Source organism: Cygnus olor, chromosome 2, assembly GCF_009769625.2.
Source record: "Cygnus olor isolate bCygOlo1 chromosome 2, bCygOlo1.pri.v2, whole genome shotgun sequence".
In the NCBI taxonomy this organism is placed as follows: domain Eukaryota; kingdom Metazoa; phylum Chordata; class Aves; order Anseriformes; family Anatidae; genus Cygnus; species Cygnus olor.
The window spans coordinates 104,877,582-104,891,600 of record NC_049170.1 but is presented as its reverse complement, the minus strand read 5'-3'; the positions used below and the strand labels follow the sequence as shown (position 1 = coordinate 104,891,600).

The following is a 14,019-nucleotide window of genomic DNA, read 5'->3' as shown; positions in this document are numbered from 1 at the left end:
GAACAGATCCTTTTTGTCTGTCAGGAAGGAGCCCTACGAAAGACCCCGAGGGCCAGCAGGCTGCGTACGCAGCGGCATGTGCAGAGCAGAAGGTGCTGCAAGGGGTGTGAGAGTCTTCTTTGCAGTTTTGGGCCATCTGGGATGTGCAGCCTTATGCTTCAGGGCACAGGGTGGCCACTAGACGTTGCAGGTCAGGGCAGACCCCGAATTGGGGCTGCGGTGCGAGTGGCAGATCCTCAGCATCTGCTGAGCCAGGGCTTTGCTGGGACTGGCGGTGGTCCTGGCACCCTCTGCTGTGGGCTGCTCCAGTCAATGGGCCTCTGGTCTGATCCAGTCTTGCAAGCACTGGCTAGACTCCTTAGTTTAAATCCGTCAGTAGGTTATAATATCATCACTGACGTAGCTTTGACCTGCCCGTGCTACTGAATTAGGTGAGCCAAGCACTGCTACGGAGGAGGATGGCTGGGCAGTGAGAGAGTTCTTCTCCCAAGTCATCTTTTCTTTCTGTGAGCAAAACCATCCCTTTTTTCCTAAAATAATCTTTCCCTTAAATACATACCTGTCTGCTGCACTCCGTCACCCCGTAAATGCATCCTAGTTTGCACAAAGCTGGATGTGTAGCAGCTCTGGTTTTCAAGGACTTGCAGATAGCCATGCTCCGATGGAGAAGTAGTATCAGAACAACTTGTCCACCTTTCCCTTGCATAGCCTGTGGGTTTTTTTAACGTTACCGGATCTGAGTTGTGTCATCTGCTTACAACTGAGATTTTAAACAATCAACAGCACAGACGTATAAACCTCAGACGTTTTTAACCTCAGAGGACAGAATGGCATGTACAGTGTCAGCATCCAGTGCTCCGTTTCCCTGCTCCAGAAAAGAAGGGAAGCAGCTATATGAAATGCTAATAATCTCGCTGTGGTTTTTGAATAGACTAGGCTTGAGAGCCTTGAGTATTTTTCCTTTTCCCTTTTAACTGCAATTTTGTTATTGTATTGCTGCCCCCATCTCTGCTAAATATGGCTTTTGAAATGTAAATCACATCATGTTCTCAGAGATGCATATGACACCCTAGCACTGTTCCTCTTTGCACTTCAAAGAGCTGTGTGGTCACACTTTGCATCTCAGCAAAATCGCAATATTTGCCTTCTGAAGATCTCCTTTAATGTGTACAATCAATCCCTGATAATGTGTTTTGGGTTTTTGTTCCCTGGAGTCTGTTAATTTTAATGTTGCTACAGGTCATCAGGAAACATAATCTCTTCTTTTTTAATTTCTCAGTGAGCGTGCCTGAGGGAGACAAACACAAGAGAGGAGAGACAATTGAACATCACCATTGGCTGGGACCTGAAAAAATGGTGCTGGATGAACAGAGGATTAGAACTTAATTGTAAAAGGGAAATAAAGTCTTGCCGGGCGATTTTCTTCATTTCTGCATTCATCATGGCCCAGATTCTCTGGCTGGCTGGTTGATGGGACTGTCCAGCGCTTGCTGCTTGGCTTCAGTGCAGATCCCCTGTGCCTACAGACTGAAAGACCTGGGATCAGGTGGGAATTGGATGGTGCCAAAGCCGGGAATGGGAAGAGACATGGACTCTGACGAGCTAAGATGGAAGTGACTTGACAGCTTCAAGCTCAGCAGTTGTCTCCAGTAAGGACAGGTTAAGGTTGGAATCACAAGCTTCACTGGGAGAGCAGTATGCAGGAAGCTGGTTTTCAGGCCACAAATGCTTTCACAGGTAAGGACTTCTGCTCTAATTCTGCTAATTATTTTGGGACAGCTTGCTAGAGTTTCAAAAAAAATTTGTATAGCATCTTGTAGTACTTCCGGTTTAAATAAGATTTTAGAACATTTCACTTGAGAAACAGTTGAACACTTGTATTAATAGCGAGTAGCGTCTGTATTTCCTGCCCCCTGAAATGGATGGTTACAAGCCTTGGGGAAGGCATATCTCAGCTTTCCTCATTAAAGTACTCATCCACAGCTTAACAATGAGTGGCCTCCTGGGTCAGCTGGGCCTGTTTGCATTGTATAAAATATAGTCTATTAAGTTGCTCTTATATTTAACATGGGAGTTTGGCGAGGGCGCAGGATGGACTTTGTTTATGTCGGGAGGCTTCTCAGAAACACGGTAGTGTTGAGTTTTCTCCCTTCAAACAGAGCACACCTCTGTGCAGGACTTGCCAGATAACTTCTGCTTGGGCTTCCTCCCTTCCTCCCCACGTGGTCCAGTTGCAGCAGTACTTGATATGGCAAAACCAAAGGGTTTAACTGAACACTGTTTCAACTGATTCCAATGTATTTCCCCGTAGACGTGTTGAAAATAATGTAGTAAGAGCGAGGATACGAAGGTGGTAGGCTTCCCTGAGAAAAGCTCCCTCTGGTGTGAACTCCACTGGAATTCACTGGGCGCTTTGTGTCTGAACTGGTTTCTAATCCGAGAGTTGGAAGAAAGGAAATGGGGGTTAGAAGATGCTGCTGCCCTGTTTCCACACCTGCTGGCCAGCTGCGACCCCGTAAGTAATGGATAGAAAATCAGCTGGACAGTTCTCTGGGTTTATAGGGCCTAGATAATGGGTTAGTACCACAGTGAAAGTAACCAATGGGCGAGACATTTATTTTTCTGATGTAGATTTTTTGCCTTTAGAAGTTTGCTGGATGGGGGGTTGTATGTATGGGATGATCATTTTCTGTCTCAAACTGCTTTCCTTTGGGCTCCTTGCTATTCTAGGAGGTCTTCCCAAGAGGGAACAACAAAACCGTTCGTGTACCTGAGGGCAGGCTCCCCCTTTGCCCTGTCTCACAGCAGATCCACCCTCACAGAGGCTGGTCCCACCCTTCTCACTGCAGCGGGATGGTCGCTGCACGTCCAGGTGCCTGCACTTGTGCCTCAGTTCAGCACGGTAGTGCACTACTTCTAGAGGAAATCCCATCATGTCCCCCTTGCTGTGTTGCTTTTATTTACAACATGACTTCCGTGCGTGTGAGATGAGATGCCTCTTGGAGGAGAGCAAGTGGGAAGCTTTGCTCCAAATGTGCTCCAGTGCTGATGGGAGATGTGAAGTCAGGAGCCACCGTAGGGCTCTCCTGCCTCTGCATGACATGCAGCATGCTCCCACAGCTCTCTGGTGTGGTGCTTGGATGGTTTGTGCATCTTCCTCCTCACCACTATCTGCTAGCCCTTCTCCTCCTCCTGCCACTCCACTGGAAGTCTTCCTATTTGGATATCTGTTCCCTCCTTCTGTGGCTCTCCCCTCTGCTGAAAACTCTGTTACCTTCAGCACCTTTGTAATATTATATTATTTTCTTTCCAACTTTACCCTCTTCTGCCACAGCCTCAGCTCTCCCTTTGCTCCCAGAGGGTCGGGATTCTTGGCACTTGGATGAGACTGCTCAGGCAGCGGGGCGTCAGAGTCGCTGACCTCGTGACTGCTGCTGGGTGGAGGGGAATGGCAAAGAGGGCTGCATAAATTTCAGAAAAACGAAACCCATGTCCCTGGAGGCCTGGGACAACAATCAAATTGTGGTGACAACCCAGCAGATTCCTACCCATTCTGGACACTTTAACAGCATGAGGGTTGTGCTCTCTTTCGTAAGGAGTTCTTTTATTCTTTTGGAGTTGCCCTCAGGTAAAGAAGTTAATAAACATTTTCAAATCTTGTTAGCTGTACTAAAGAATTATTAAACTTTCAGGCAAGTTGCACCATATGTTCAGGAGACATGTGAAAGAGATGGGCAGGGGACTTGTAAAGCAAACAGGCTGAATTGCCATTGCTTTTAGATGATAAGAAGGCAAGGCCTTCTGTTTCTCCCAACTTGAATCAAATTGATATCCACTTTTTTTTCTTTTTTTGGAGGTCATTCTTTTTCCTTGGTAGATTTATATAACATATTCAGCAGTAAAAGTGGGTAGTTATGTTATTTCTTACAGAAACCCATAGGAGCGTGTTATGCCAATTTAAGAGTTGCAGTAACATGTAATGGTAGGTGCGTATAGCTTCTCCTGTGATCCTTGCTATGTTCCTCCTTTTGTTGGCATGCTGGGTTAGCTGTAGAAGAAAACAGTAGTGGCTAGTAGCAGAGGGGGCATGACCACATGCAGAAGCGAGCTAATTTGTACAGAAAAAGCTTTGATATCTGAAAGCAGTGCAGTGTCAACACTGAATCTAGCAGTGCTAAGTGATTGCAGCTATTGGAACAACTGGGGTAATCATTTTCAATTTACAGCTGAACATAGTGCTGTTAAAAGAAGTCTTGGAGGATGATGCCTCTGCGAAGCCACCTTTGGAGTATTTCAAAATACTCCTTTCTACCTTACTAATAGCTGTGACCTGGGAAGGCTTACAGGTATGGCTAGGAGACACTTTGATCCCATCTGTACGCTGATGTTACTGGTACAGATGCCAAAGTTGCCATTTTTTGCAGATGGCTCTTGTTCCAAGACATATGCTGTATTTATCATGTATTACCAGACAACAGCATATGGTAAAACCCCTTTAACTTTACTGGCTAAATACTAATTTCAGTAGATGATACAAGTATAATAGATTCAGGATTACAGAATGTGGAAAAGGCAATGGGAAGGATGTGCTCCTAGGCTTGATTAGGAAAGAGATGGTTGAGCCGATGATAGTAAAAGGCAATCTGAGCGATAGCAATCACAGGCAAGTGAGCTCATTCTTCAGAAGAGGAAAAAAGAGAACTTCAGAATACAAGCAATGGTATGCAAGAAAGTAGACTTAATTAACCTAATAGAACCAATAGGTAAGATTTCTTGGGAAACAAACCTAAGAAATTCAGGAAGGCTTACGATTTCTAAAGGAACTATGTTTTTCTTGTCATAATAAAGGGTTTTAAAAGCACAAATAAAAGGTATCCCGGTAAGAAAGTGTGAGAGACAAAATTGCATGAACTAAAAAATGAGAAGGACTCATAAAGTGGAAACTAGATACGTAATCAAGATGAATATACAAGAACAGTAGAAGAATGCAAGGGCCAAATTGGATAGGCCAAAGCACGAAACAAAGTGCAGCTAGTAAAAGACATGGTAACAAGAAAACGTGCTATATTCTCACTAGTAATAAGAGGAAGACTGAGTTTCTGGACTATTTACTGAGAGGGAAAGGCAAAACTCATGATCTGATGTGTGCAGAGAGGACCAAGTAGTTAATGACTTCTTTTTGCATCCGTCTTTGCCAAAAAGGCAATCAGGTGCAATCAGGCAGCAAGGAAAGGAATAGTACTTTGAGGCGGGTAGGAATTCTAAACAGAACAGGAATAGAACTGATTATAAACTAATTAGATAAGATAGGTATTTTAAAACAAGCTGCAGCTTATTAAATTATCTCTTCAGCATAGGGTGAAATAGCTGAAGCAATATCTGAGCAATTAGCAGTTACGCTGGAGAGCATTTGGAGGACAGTCTAGGTTCAAAAAAACTGTGGAAGAGCAAACACTGCACCTATGTGTAAACTTCCCTGCGTCTTTCTTTTCCCCCTTTGGAGTAGATAGCTTAGCTTAAGTTCTTGGGGAAAAAATGTCAGAATAAAATAATTAACTGTTTTTTTTTGTGTGTGTTTTTTTGTTTTGTTTTTTAAACAAATAGCCTGTCGGTAATAATGCAATAAATGAATATGCATGATTTTTTTTTCCAGAATATACCTTGTCAGTTGAGCCTAACTTCCCTCTGAGTAGGAAAAAAAATGTACCTTCACTTTGGAAGGCTTTTTGCTCTTTCATAAACAAGGTGGCAATATGGGCTCCAAGGTGGGTACGCAGTTGGCTGAAAAAGCTGTTCTCAGAATAATTACTAGTGATTCATAGTCAAACTGGAAGGATATGTCAAGTGTGATTTTGCCCAGGATTGCCTGAAAATATTCAATATTTTAATTAACGACTTAGATGATAGAATCTGCATGCAAAATTTCCAGATGACACCAACTAGGGAGAGGATGTAAACTCTCTGAGCACAGGATTAGAATTCAAAATTAATGCGGTATATTGGAGAACTGATCTAAAATAAATACGATGCAGTTCATTAAGGACAAGTTCTCCATTGTGGTTGGGCAGGAATAATCAGCTGTGCAAATCAAAATGTAGAATAACTGGTGAGACAGCAGGTCTGCAGAAAACAGATGGGCAGTTGCAGGAGACCAGAAAATGGCTATGAATCAACAATACCACGTCATAAACATTATGCTAGAATATATGGACAGGAGTCTGTGTGTAAGACATGCGAAATAATTTTTCCACTCTACTTAGCACTCTACTTAGGCTGGTGTACTATTTCTGTTCTGAGCAGCACTCTTCGGGCCTGTTGGAAGCATCCAGCGAAAAGGAAAAAGAAGGCCAGAGGTCTAGACAACATGGCCCTTGAGAATTGAAAAAATGGTCTTTTTGAGAGTCGAGAAGTAATTCCCGAACTTTCTGAAGATGTTTTTTCCTAGGTTCCCACGAAGCAGAGGGGTTTTGTGCCGAGGCACGTCTGACGCACTGAGCTACGCGGCAAGACGTGGCCGTAATAAGCAGTGCGGCGAAGGGCCCGCTTTGGTCTGGTGGTCAGAAGGACCGCTTTGTTTGCACACTTCATAGCTGTCGTGAAGTGTAACACCTTCTACCTTGGTCTGACTTGGTGTTGTGCCAGTACTACGGTACTGGTGGTGGGGAATGGGACAGCCAAGGTCCATTAAAAAAAAATTAGCCACTTTCTTCACCAGTGCATGTTTCAAGTGCTGGTTTAACGGAGGAGAGCAATTCTGAAATCAGCTCTCTATCACTGGGGAATGCGTGGCACAGGGACGTCCAGAATGATCAAAGGATAAGGAATCAGCGTATGAAGCATCCTGACTTTACAGGGTCATCTTAGGTCCGTCAAGATTTTATTAGCTCTGTCTCAGCACAAGCTCTGACGGACCTGAGCTGACTCTTAGGCATTCCTGCCCTGTGACCCTCAGTACTGCTGGAAGAATTATTAGCTCAGGCACTATGGAAACTGGAATAAATAGTGTGAGGTTGCTCTGTGCAGTGGGCCCCTGCCCTTCCGTCTAGCACTGACTTTGTCACCTTCTGATCCTGTTCCATGGCTCCATATCTTTTCCCTCATACCTGTCACCATGGAAGTGATTCTACTCTCAAATCTTTGAATAGTCCCTTGCAGCCTTATCTCAAGGTTGTTGTCACCCAAGCTTGACCTTCGTCAGTATCCAAAGAGGCAGAGTTACTCCCAAGAAGGGCTCTTCAGCTTGGCTGTTACTTCACCAGGCCCAAATTCGGCAGAGAAACTGTGTTTGTCTGTTAGGATTTCCTCTTGGTCAGAGGAACGTGGCTTGAGGGGATCCCCTCGCCTCTGCTCTGTGTACCCCTGGCATTCAGGACTTCTGTTGTGTTTCCTGTCCTGGGTTTCATGCTTCCCTAACGTCTCTGTGCCTCTTCCTCTTCCAATGCCCAAATCCTCTCTCCCTGTACTGAGACTCCTCCATCCCTCCCCTTCTGGGCCTCGTTTCTCTTCCAGATTCCCTACCCTTCTGGTTATCTTCCTACTTTTCAGTGCCTTCACCTTCCCTTGTTTCTGGACTTCTCCTACTTCCAGACCAACTCACAACAACTCAGCTCCAGGCTTGTCTGAGAGCCTCTTCCCCTCTTCTCTAGATTTAACCCTTCTCCTCCTGCTCTGCCCTCCTCAGGGGTGTCTTTCCCCACCTTTCCCTGCTGCAGTGAGTTCTTCTGGTTTATGCGGGACCTTTCTTTGCACAATGTGAGAGCTTGCCACTTGGTTTGGCTCCTTTCCCCTTTAAGCTTCCCCTTTCTTAAGCTTGTTTTGCTTAACTCTAGTGTTTTGGGTGGAGATGTCTCTGGCCTGGGGATTATAGTTCCAGAATAGGGAGGCTCCTTGAAGGGATTACATGGGAGACCAGGTAAATTGTTCCAGCAGATTGCGTATGCCTCAGTTGGCCATTATTCGTTTAGAGAATGAAAGAGTGAGGGAAGATGTGATAACCATTTAAATGGATATGGAAATTTCATGTAAGGAGGAAGGTAATAAAAACTGTTTTCCAGTTCTGCTGGGGATAGAGCAAGAAGTAACAGACAAGCTTACTGCGGTGGGGAGATTTAGGTTAGACGTTAGGAAAATCTTTCTAATGGTAAGGATAGTTAAGAACTGCAGCCGATTGCCTAGGGAGGTTCCAAAGTCTCTGTCACTGAAGGTTTTTAAGAACAAGTTAGACAAATATCTGTCAGGAATGGTTTATGTATAGTTGATCTTGCCCTGGGGCAGGGGAATGGACTTCATTAGAGTGCTTCCAGCCTTACTTTTCTGTCATTCTGTTATTGCTGCTTCCCTGGATAATAAATGTACATTTTATACATTAGTAATCCACCTGCACTACCCTATCTTCTCCATGTTTAAGTAGATTCTGTTGGAATAATTGATAAAGGATGGATTAAGTGTCTTATGTTTTTAAAGTCTACCCTTTCTTTTTGTTGGAGTGTTGCCCCATTGCCTTTGTTCTAGCCTGCCCCAGCTTTCATTAAAACTTTCTTTTTTAAACATCTTATTTTGTGAGGGCATGATATATATATATCTGTATCAGAGCTACTAGTATAGAAACATTTTCACATTTTAGAAATACTGCATCCATTATTCTGTTTCACAGTATGCAAGTATTGCAAGAAAAGCTTTTTGCCACTCTTAGGTTGTAAACATATTTAAAAGGTAATTGTTAAGAGTAATCAAAAATGGGCCAAAGCCAAAGCAACCGCCATTTGAGGTTGTTTTCTGTATAATGAATAAAACTATGCATGATTTACTTGTCATATGATAATAACTGGTGGATCCGATGCTGAAGGTAGGATTCTTCCTCCAAATTCTAATTGAGGCTCAATGTAAAACAGAAAAACAGGTTTGAAATGTCTTCTAATAAGTATATTAACATAATTAATATTAAAAGCAGTTGAAAACTCATTTATGCATTAACACAGGTCTACCACATTGCTGCTGTCATTATTTGCATGATTTTCAATTACAGATAAACATTTCATTTAAAGAATACAACTTGAATATGTAGCAGAACATTCTAATTCCCCTCTGTTCTGATTTTGCTTTCAGCTGCCTCTTGAAGCTAGTCTGACCTTCCAAAATTCTCTGCAATTTTTTTGACAAATGCCTTCTTATTTTATGAATTTTCAAGGTTACTGTGTCACACGTGGACAGCTCTTTCTGTCTCTTAGTTCTGGGAGAAACAGATTGCTTTTTGCAATGCCCCTTACTCAGCACATGGATAGTAACAGATCGTATTCCATTGTAGTCCTTTAGATATTTTACTTAGAGTGTGCAGGTTTTTTTTTTTGAGTACAGATAGTATTCTCAGCAAAAATACATGGAAGAAGATGCAACCTCAGCCTTGAAGAGTTGATCTAAATACATTACACTCAGTAGCATTCAATGAAATTGTTTTCAGTATGGTAATGCACACCTTACAAGTCTCCTTTTCCGGGTTAAATGCTTTAATAGAACTACTGGAGATTGAGAAACTGAAAATCAATTCAAGAACGGTGGTGCTACATGAGAGAAATAGCTTTTGGTTATAACTTAGTTCTTCTGCTGTTCTTACAACAGGTGATTGTAACAGCAGTGGTTTTTGCTTTAGGTCACTCTTCAAATCCATGAGCTTGGCTTTTAAGTTATGATCCCAAACTTTGTGTGAGTGAAAGAGTGTGTTTTGTTTATTTCCTTTCAACTAAAGAGAACAGTTATCTTCAAAGTCTGGTTGAAGGACTGTTTAATCCGTAACTGGACAGATACTGCCTTTACTTATTGAACTGTGGTAGTCCTTATGCGAACAGAGGGACATTTCACACAGGCCAAGGATTTCATATTTTAAATGCTTCTCCTTTCAAGTTTTAATTTAACTGGAACAGAAGACCTCCTTGTCAGTTTGCTTGCTTTGGTGAAGTACTTCATACTTGCCTACTTGGTAAGGGAAAGAATGGGAGAATTTGTGTATTAGTCACTTTGAGGAGATGGCCTTGCTGCATGAAGCCACTGGGAGCTCAGTGAATGTAGAAGCAGAAAAAAGAAGAAAAGAAGCCAAGAGGACTCCAGAGGAAATGCAGTGCTGTGGCGTCCCGTGAAACACCTTGAGAGATATTGGCCAAGGATCCTCTGCAGACCTGGAATTCAGTCCCCTTATATTGCAGGCTACAGTTTCATGTAACACCGTTCATATCAAGCTCCATCCTGAAATATTACTCAGATCTGGAAGGGTTTTCCTTCAATTTTTAATTAAATTTTCTTTACTATTTAATTTAAATGCCATTAAAAATCATTTAATTTTTCAGTGTAGGTGTAGTCTTGGCTATATGTGCATGGTCCATTTGTTCTTATGACAGTTAGTCCAGAGCCCAAATGAAAGCCTGTGAGGTGTGCAGACCAGAGTGAAAGCAGGTTCAAATTTTCAGAGACATTATGGCAATTGTGATTGTTAAAATTATTTGACGAAGTAGTGTAGTGCTGGAAATGGCAAGCTCCTTCACAAAGTCATGGGTGAGAGCACTCCAACATTTTCGTGGAGGATGTTGAACCTAGATCTTCATCTATGATACTCATTTTTAGGAGATTATATTCGAAGCCAGAGCGTGCTGTTTGTGAAGTTGATGCATCTTTGAAAATGTCCATCTGCCATTTCTCGTTTCTTAATGGTACATGTCACAGTGCCGTTGCATGAAACAACTTAATCAGCCAAATGGCCAGTTCCAGACTGAATATGACAATAAATTGAACTGTAAATATGCTGCATTTCAGTATTTAATCATAATAAAACAGCAGACTTTTTCAATGAGGAAAATAAGCGTGTTGTCCCTTAAGTAAAAAGACAGAAAATCAGAGGTGAAAACTGATTCTTAAATTGGCAGTGTGTGCCAATTTAATTTAATTGAATCTTTCTGATTAATTTGGTAGCACTGGTTTGGTGGTTGTTTCATGTTTATTTTGAAGAAAAGAGGGAGCAGGAACCGCGAGCTCTGCTCCTGGCTGGCTGCGGGCCTGTCGCTGCTGACAAGGCCGCGCGTGTGCTCTGAGCGCAGCAGCTCGCTGCCATTGCGTGAGACAGAAATCAAGCCCTTGGCTGCTGCTTTCCAAGGTGCCCAGAAGTCTAAAGTCGGAACATTTACCTTATTTCTGACAGAATTGCTAAGTGTCCTCCGGCATCACGAAATCTGCCAGCATTGGCACTTTGTAGTTGCAGTGCAACCTGCGGTCGGTGGTTGATTCCCACCTGCTGCAGCTTGGCCACAGACACAAGATGAAGACATCCCCCATCTCCACTGCTTAAAATTCAGCTTTGTAGTTTTTTTTCCCTCTCTCTCTCCAAGAAAAGAAGGGGGGTCAAGGCAAAACTTCTCCAGGAGTGCCTGTCTCAGTGCAGAGCGTAGTCCTGCAGGGGGAGCCCAGCGCCGTGGGCTGGCCATGGCCCTGGCTCACCGGGAGGACGAGGAGGAGAAGGAGGCCAAGAGAGAAGGCTGGGCTGACTTCCAGCACCAGCAGGGACTGCAGGGGGAAACAGGCTGGAAATGCCTTTCATTGCAAACTTAAAAACAAACAAACCAACCAACCTTCCCCCCCCCGACAAAAACAAGAAACGCCCGACATTAAGAGATGAAGCATAAAACCAAAGCTGATGTCAAACTATTGAAGGACTTCACTGAGTCCTTTTGGAGGCTGGGGAGGTACAGCGGAAACATGAACAAAACCTCCCTATTCACATAAATATGATGCAGGATGTTTCCAAGTACTCAGTGCCAGGCAGTGGTGTTTTGAGTGAACAATATGAGGCTAAGTTTTGAGTTTTGGTCTAATGGTTTGTTGTTGGTGTTTTGTTGTTGTGGTTTGGTTTTGTTTCTTTTATTTTTGTTTGTTTGCTAATGTCAAAGGGACTGTTTGTTTGCCTAGAATATCAATTTTCTTTTACCGTAAAGCAAATAGTATGAACTAATGTTATGTTTTGTCGTTGTAAGCTACAGCAGCGCCTTTACAAATCACTCCTTGAAGAACAAGGGAGTCCAGGTAAACAGAGAAGAGAAAATATTTAACATTGCAGGGTAAATGTAGTGAAAAGGCCTAAAAGCTATTGAGGAGAAGGTAATACTATATATAGTCAAATGTTACATTTACTTTTCTAATATTTCATTCCTTTTACTTTTTGAAAAAAAAGAGGCCAGGATGTATGGCCATTAATTTACTTGCTAGATCTGTTTGTTTTGTTTGTTGTTCAGAGCAAAGCTTCTTGCTGGGTGGATGGAGTCCTTCCTGTGAGCCTTTCTGTGAATGCCCAAGTTCTCGTGGCTCTATCAGCTGCATCTCCCCATCCTGGGGCTTGGCTTTCCTCAATGAAGTACTTCTTGATGGAGCAATATAGATCCACCCAAGCATGCACCCCACGCTGCACCTCTCCCAGGTTTTTTCCCCAGGGACTGCCCAACCCCTGCTCCAAACCCTTTCCAGAGGGCTACTCCCACCCTCTTCAATTTCAACTCAGCCCTCAGCAACAGTGAATAAGCAAAACGTGAAGTTTCTAGTAGGATCATTACTTGCTAATAGGGTGCAGCCTTCAAGGCATGCCGGCCTCTTACAAACACCAAAGACAATCTTTTCCCTGGAAAAGAATACGACACAATACTCTGTATATACTCTGTATATCTGTAAAAATGCTGCTCCTTTCTGAGACTGATCTTTTCCAAGGCACTGCTTATGTAGGGCTTGGAAACATTTCTGAACAGAGAGGGCTTTGGCTTTGACAATATCAGGAACCCAGCAACGTGGGCTTCCAGTCCTTTCCTGTAGGCACCCCACTATAATTTGACTATGAAACTTACCCTATAAAACTTAACTTATGGAAAGCTTTTATGGCAAGCAAGGGGAAGGATTCCCAACCATGTTTGCATGTCCCCTTTCTATAACATGGATGCTCTCAGACCCCTCTGCTCAACCCTTGCAGAACCTCCCATTGGAGTTGGGAGCTCTATCCTTGATTTGAGTTTTTGTTGGGTCACCAGTCTGCACTACCTCCTCACCCAGCATTGCCACCAGTCTGTTCGCAAGCTGCTTCATCCACCATTCCTTTGCTGCTGTAATTTTACACTGTGTTAATGCTTTGTTGGTGGGAAAGTCACAGCTTATGAATTTTATTTTTTTTAACATCTTACTCTAGTTCAAGCTGTAGGCCAAAGGAATCCCCTACAGATGATGTTTCTGTGGCACTAGTTGTGGATATTGAGTACCATAAAAAAAAAAAAACAAAAGTAATTATTATAGATACATAAATAGGAGAATGGGTGTTATACAGTGAAGAACAGATTGAGCAATAGGTCTTTCATACATTGTGGGTTTTGATTTTATTTCTTAAATTTTTCTGTCCTATTGTGGGCTCTTCTGGAAAAAATTTTGTGTCCTTGGCTTTCTTGCTCTCTTCACTAGAAAGGCACTCCCTTCTGATCTAAGGGCAAGAATAGAGAAAGCTTTGTTGAAGGAGTGGAGTTACAATTTTTAATGATGAAAACAGCCAAAAAGAATCCTGCTTTACAGCCAGCATCTCGGCAACATCTTCAATCCATGCCTCTGAGGATAAGCTTGCTTCTGTTGTCAGCGGGTAAAATGGCTTCATTCAGTGCCGTTTGATTGCTGACAACACTGCATGCCTGTGTGTTGTAGGTGTATGTATGCTGAGGTGGTGGGAGGAGGATTACTCTGACCCAGGACAATGTAGTAACTTCAGAAAAGCCTGGAAGACTTGTTTGGATCTGAATTGTTCAAGAATTGTCTGTTTATCCTGGAGGCCTAGACTATACAAAACCAGTAATTTATACTGTCTGAAGATGAATTCACAGCCTGGCTGTGTATTCAGTCAGTCCTTGATTTAAACGAAAAAATTGGAGTTTGTGCATGACTCTCTCTTTTCCCCCTTTCTGAGCTTTATTATACTTGATTTGTTTATCTCAAAAGAAATACTTTGTACAAATATCTGCT

At 42.8% G+C, this 14,019-nt stretch overlaps 1 protein-coding gene across 3 annotated transcripts in view; it reads left to right on the top strand.

Annotated features, from left to right (window-relative positions):
• LDLRAD4 (low density lipoprotein receptor class A domain containing 4) overlaps positions 1–14,019 on the top strand; it is a 281,143-nt gene that overhangs the window by 103,651 nt on the left and 163,473 nt on the right. For all 3 annotated transcript variants that reach the window (XM_040549937.1, XM_040549935.1, XM_040549934.1), the window contains one exon: positions 1,280–1,737. In XM_040549937.1, coding sequence (XP_040405871.1) covers positions 1,698–1,737 — 40 coding nt within the window. In that variant the 5' untranslated portion in view covers positions 1,280–1,697. The remainder of the gene's footprint in view (positions 1–1,279; positions 1,738–14,019) is intronic.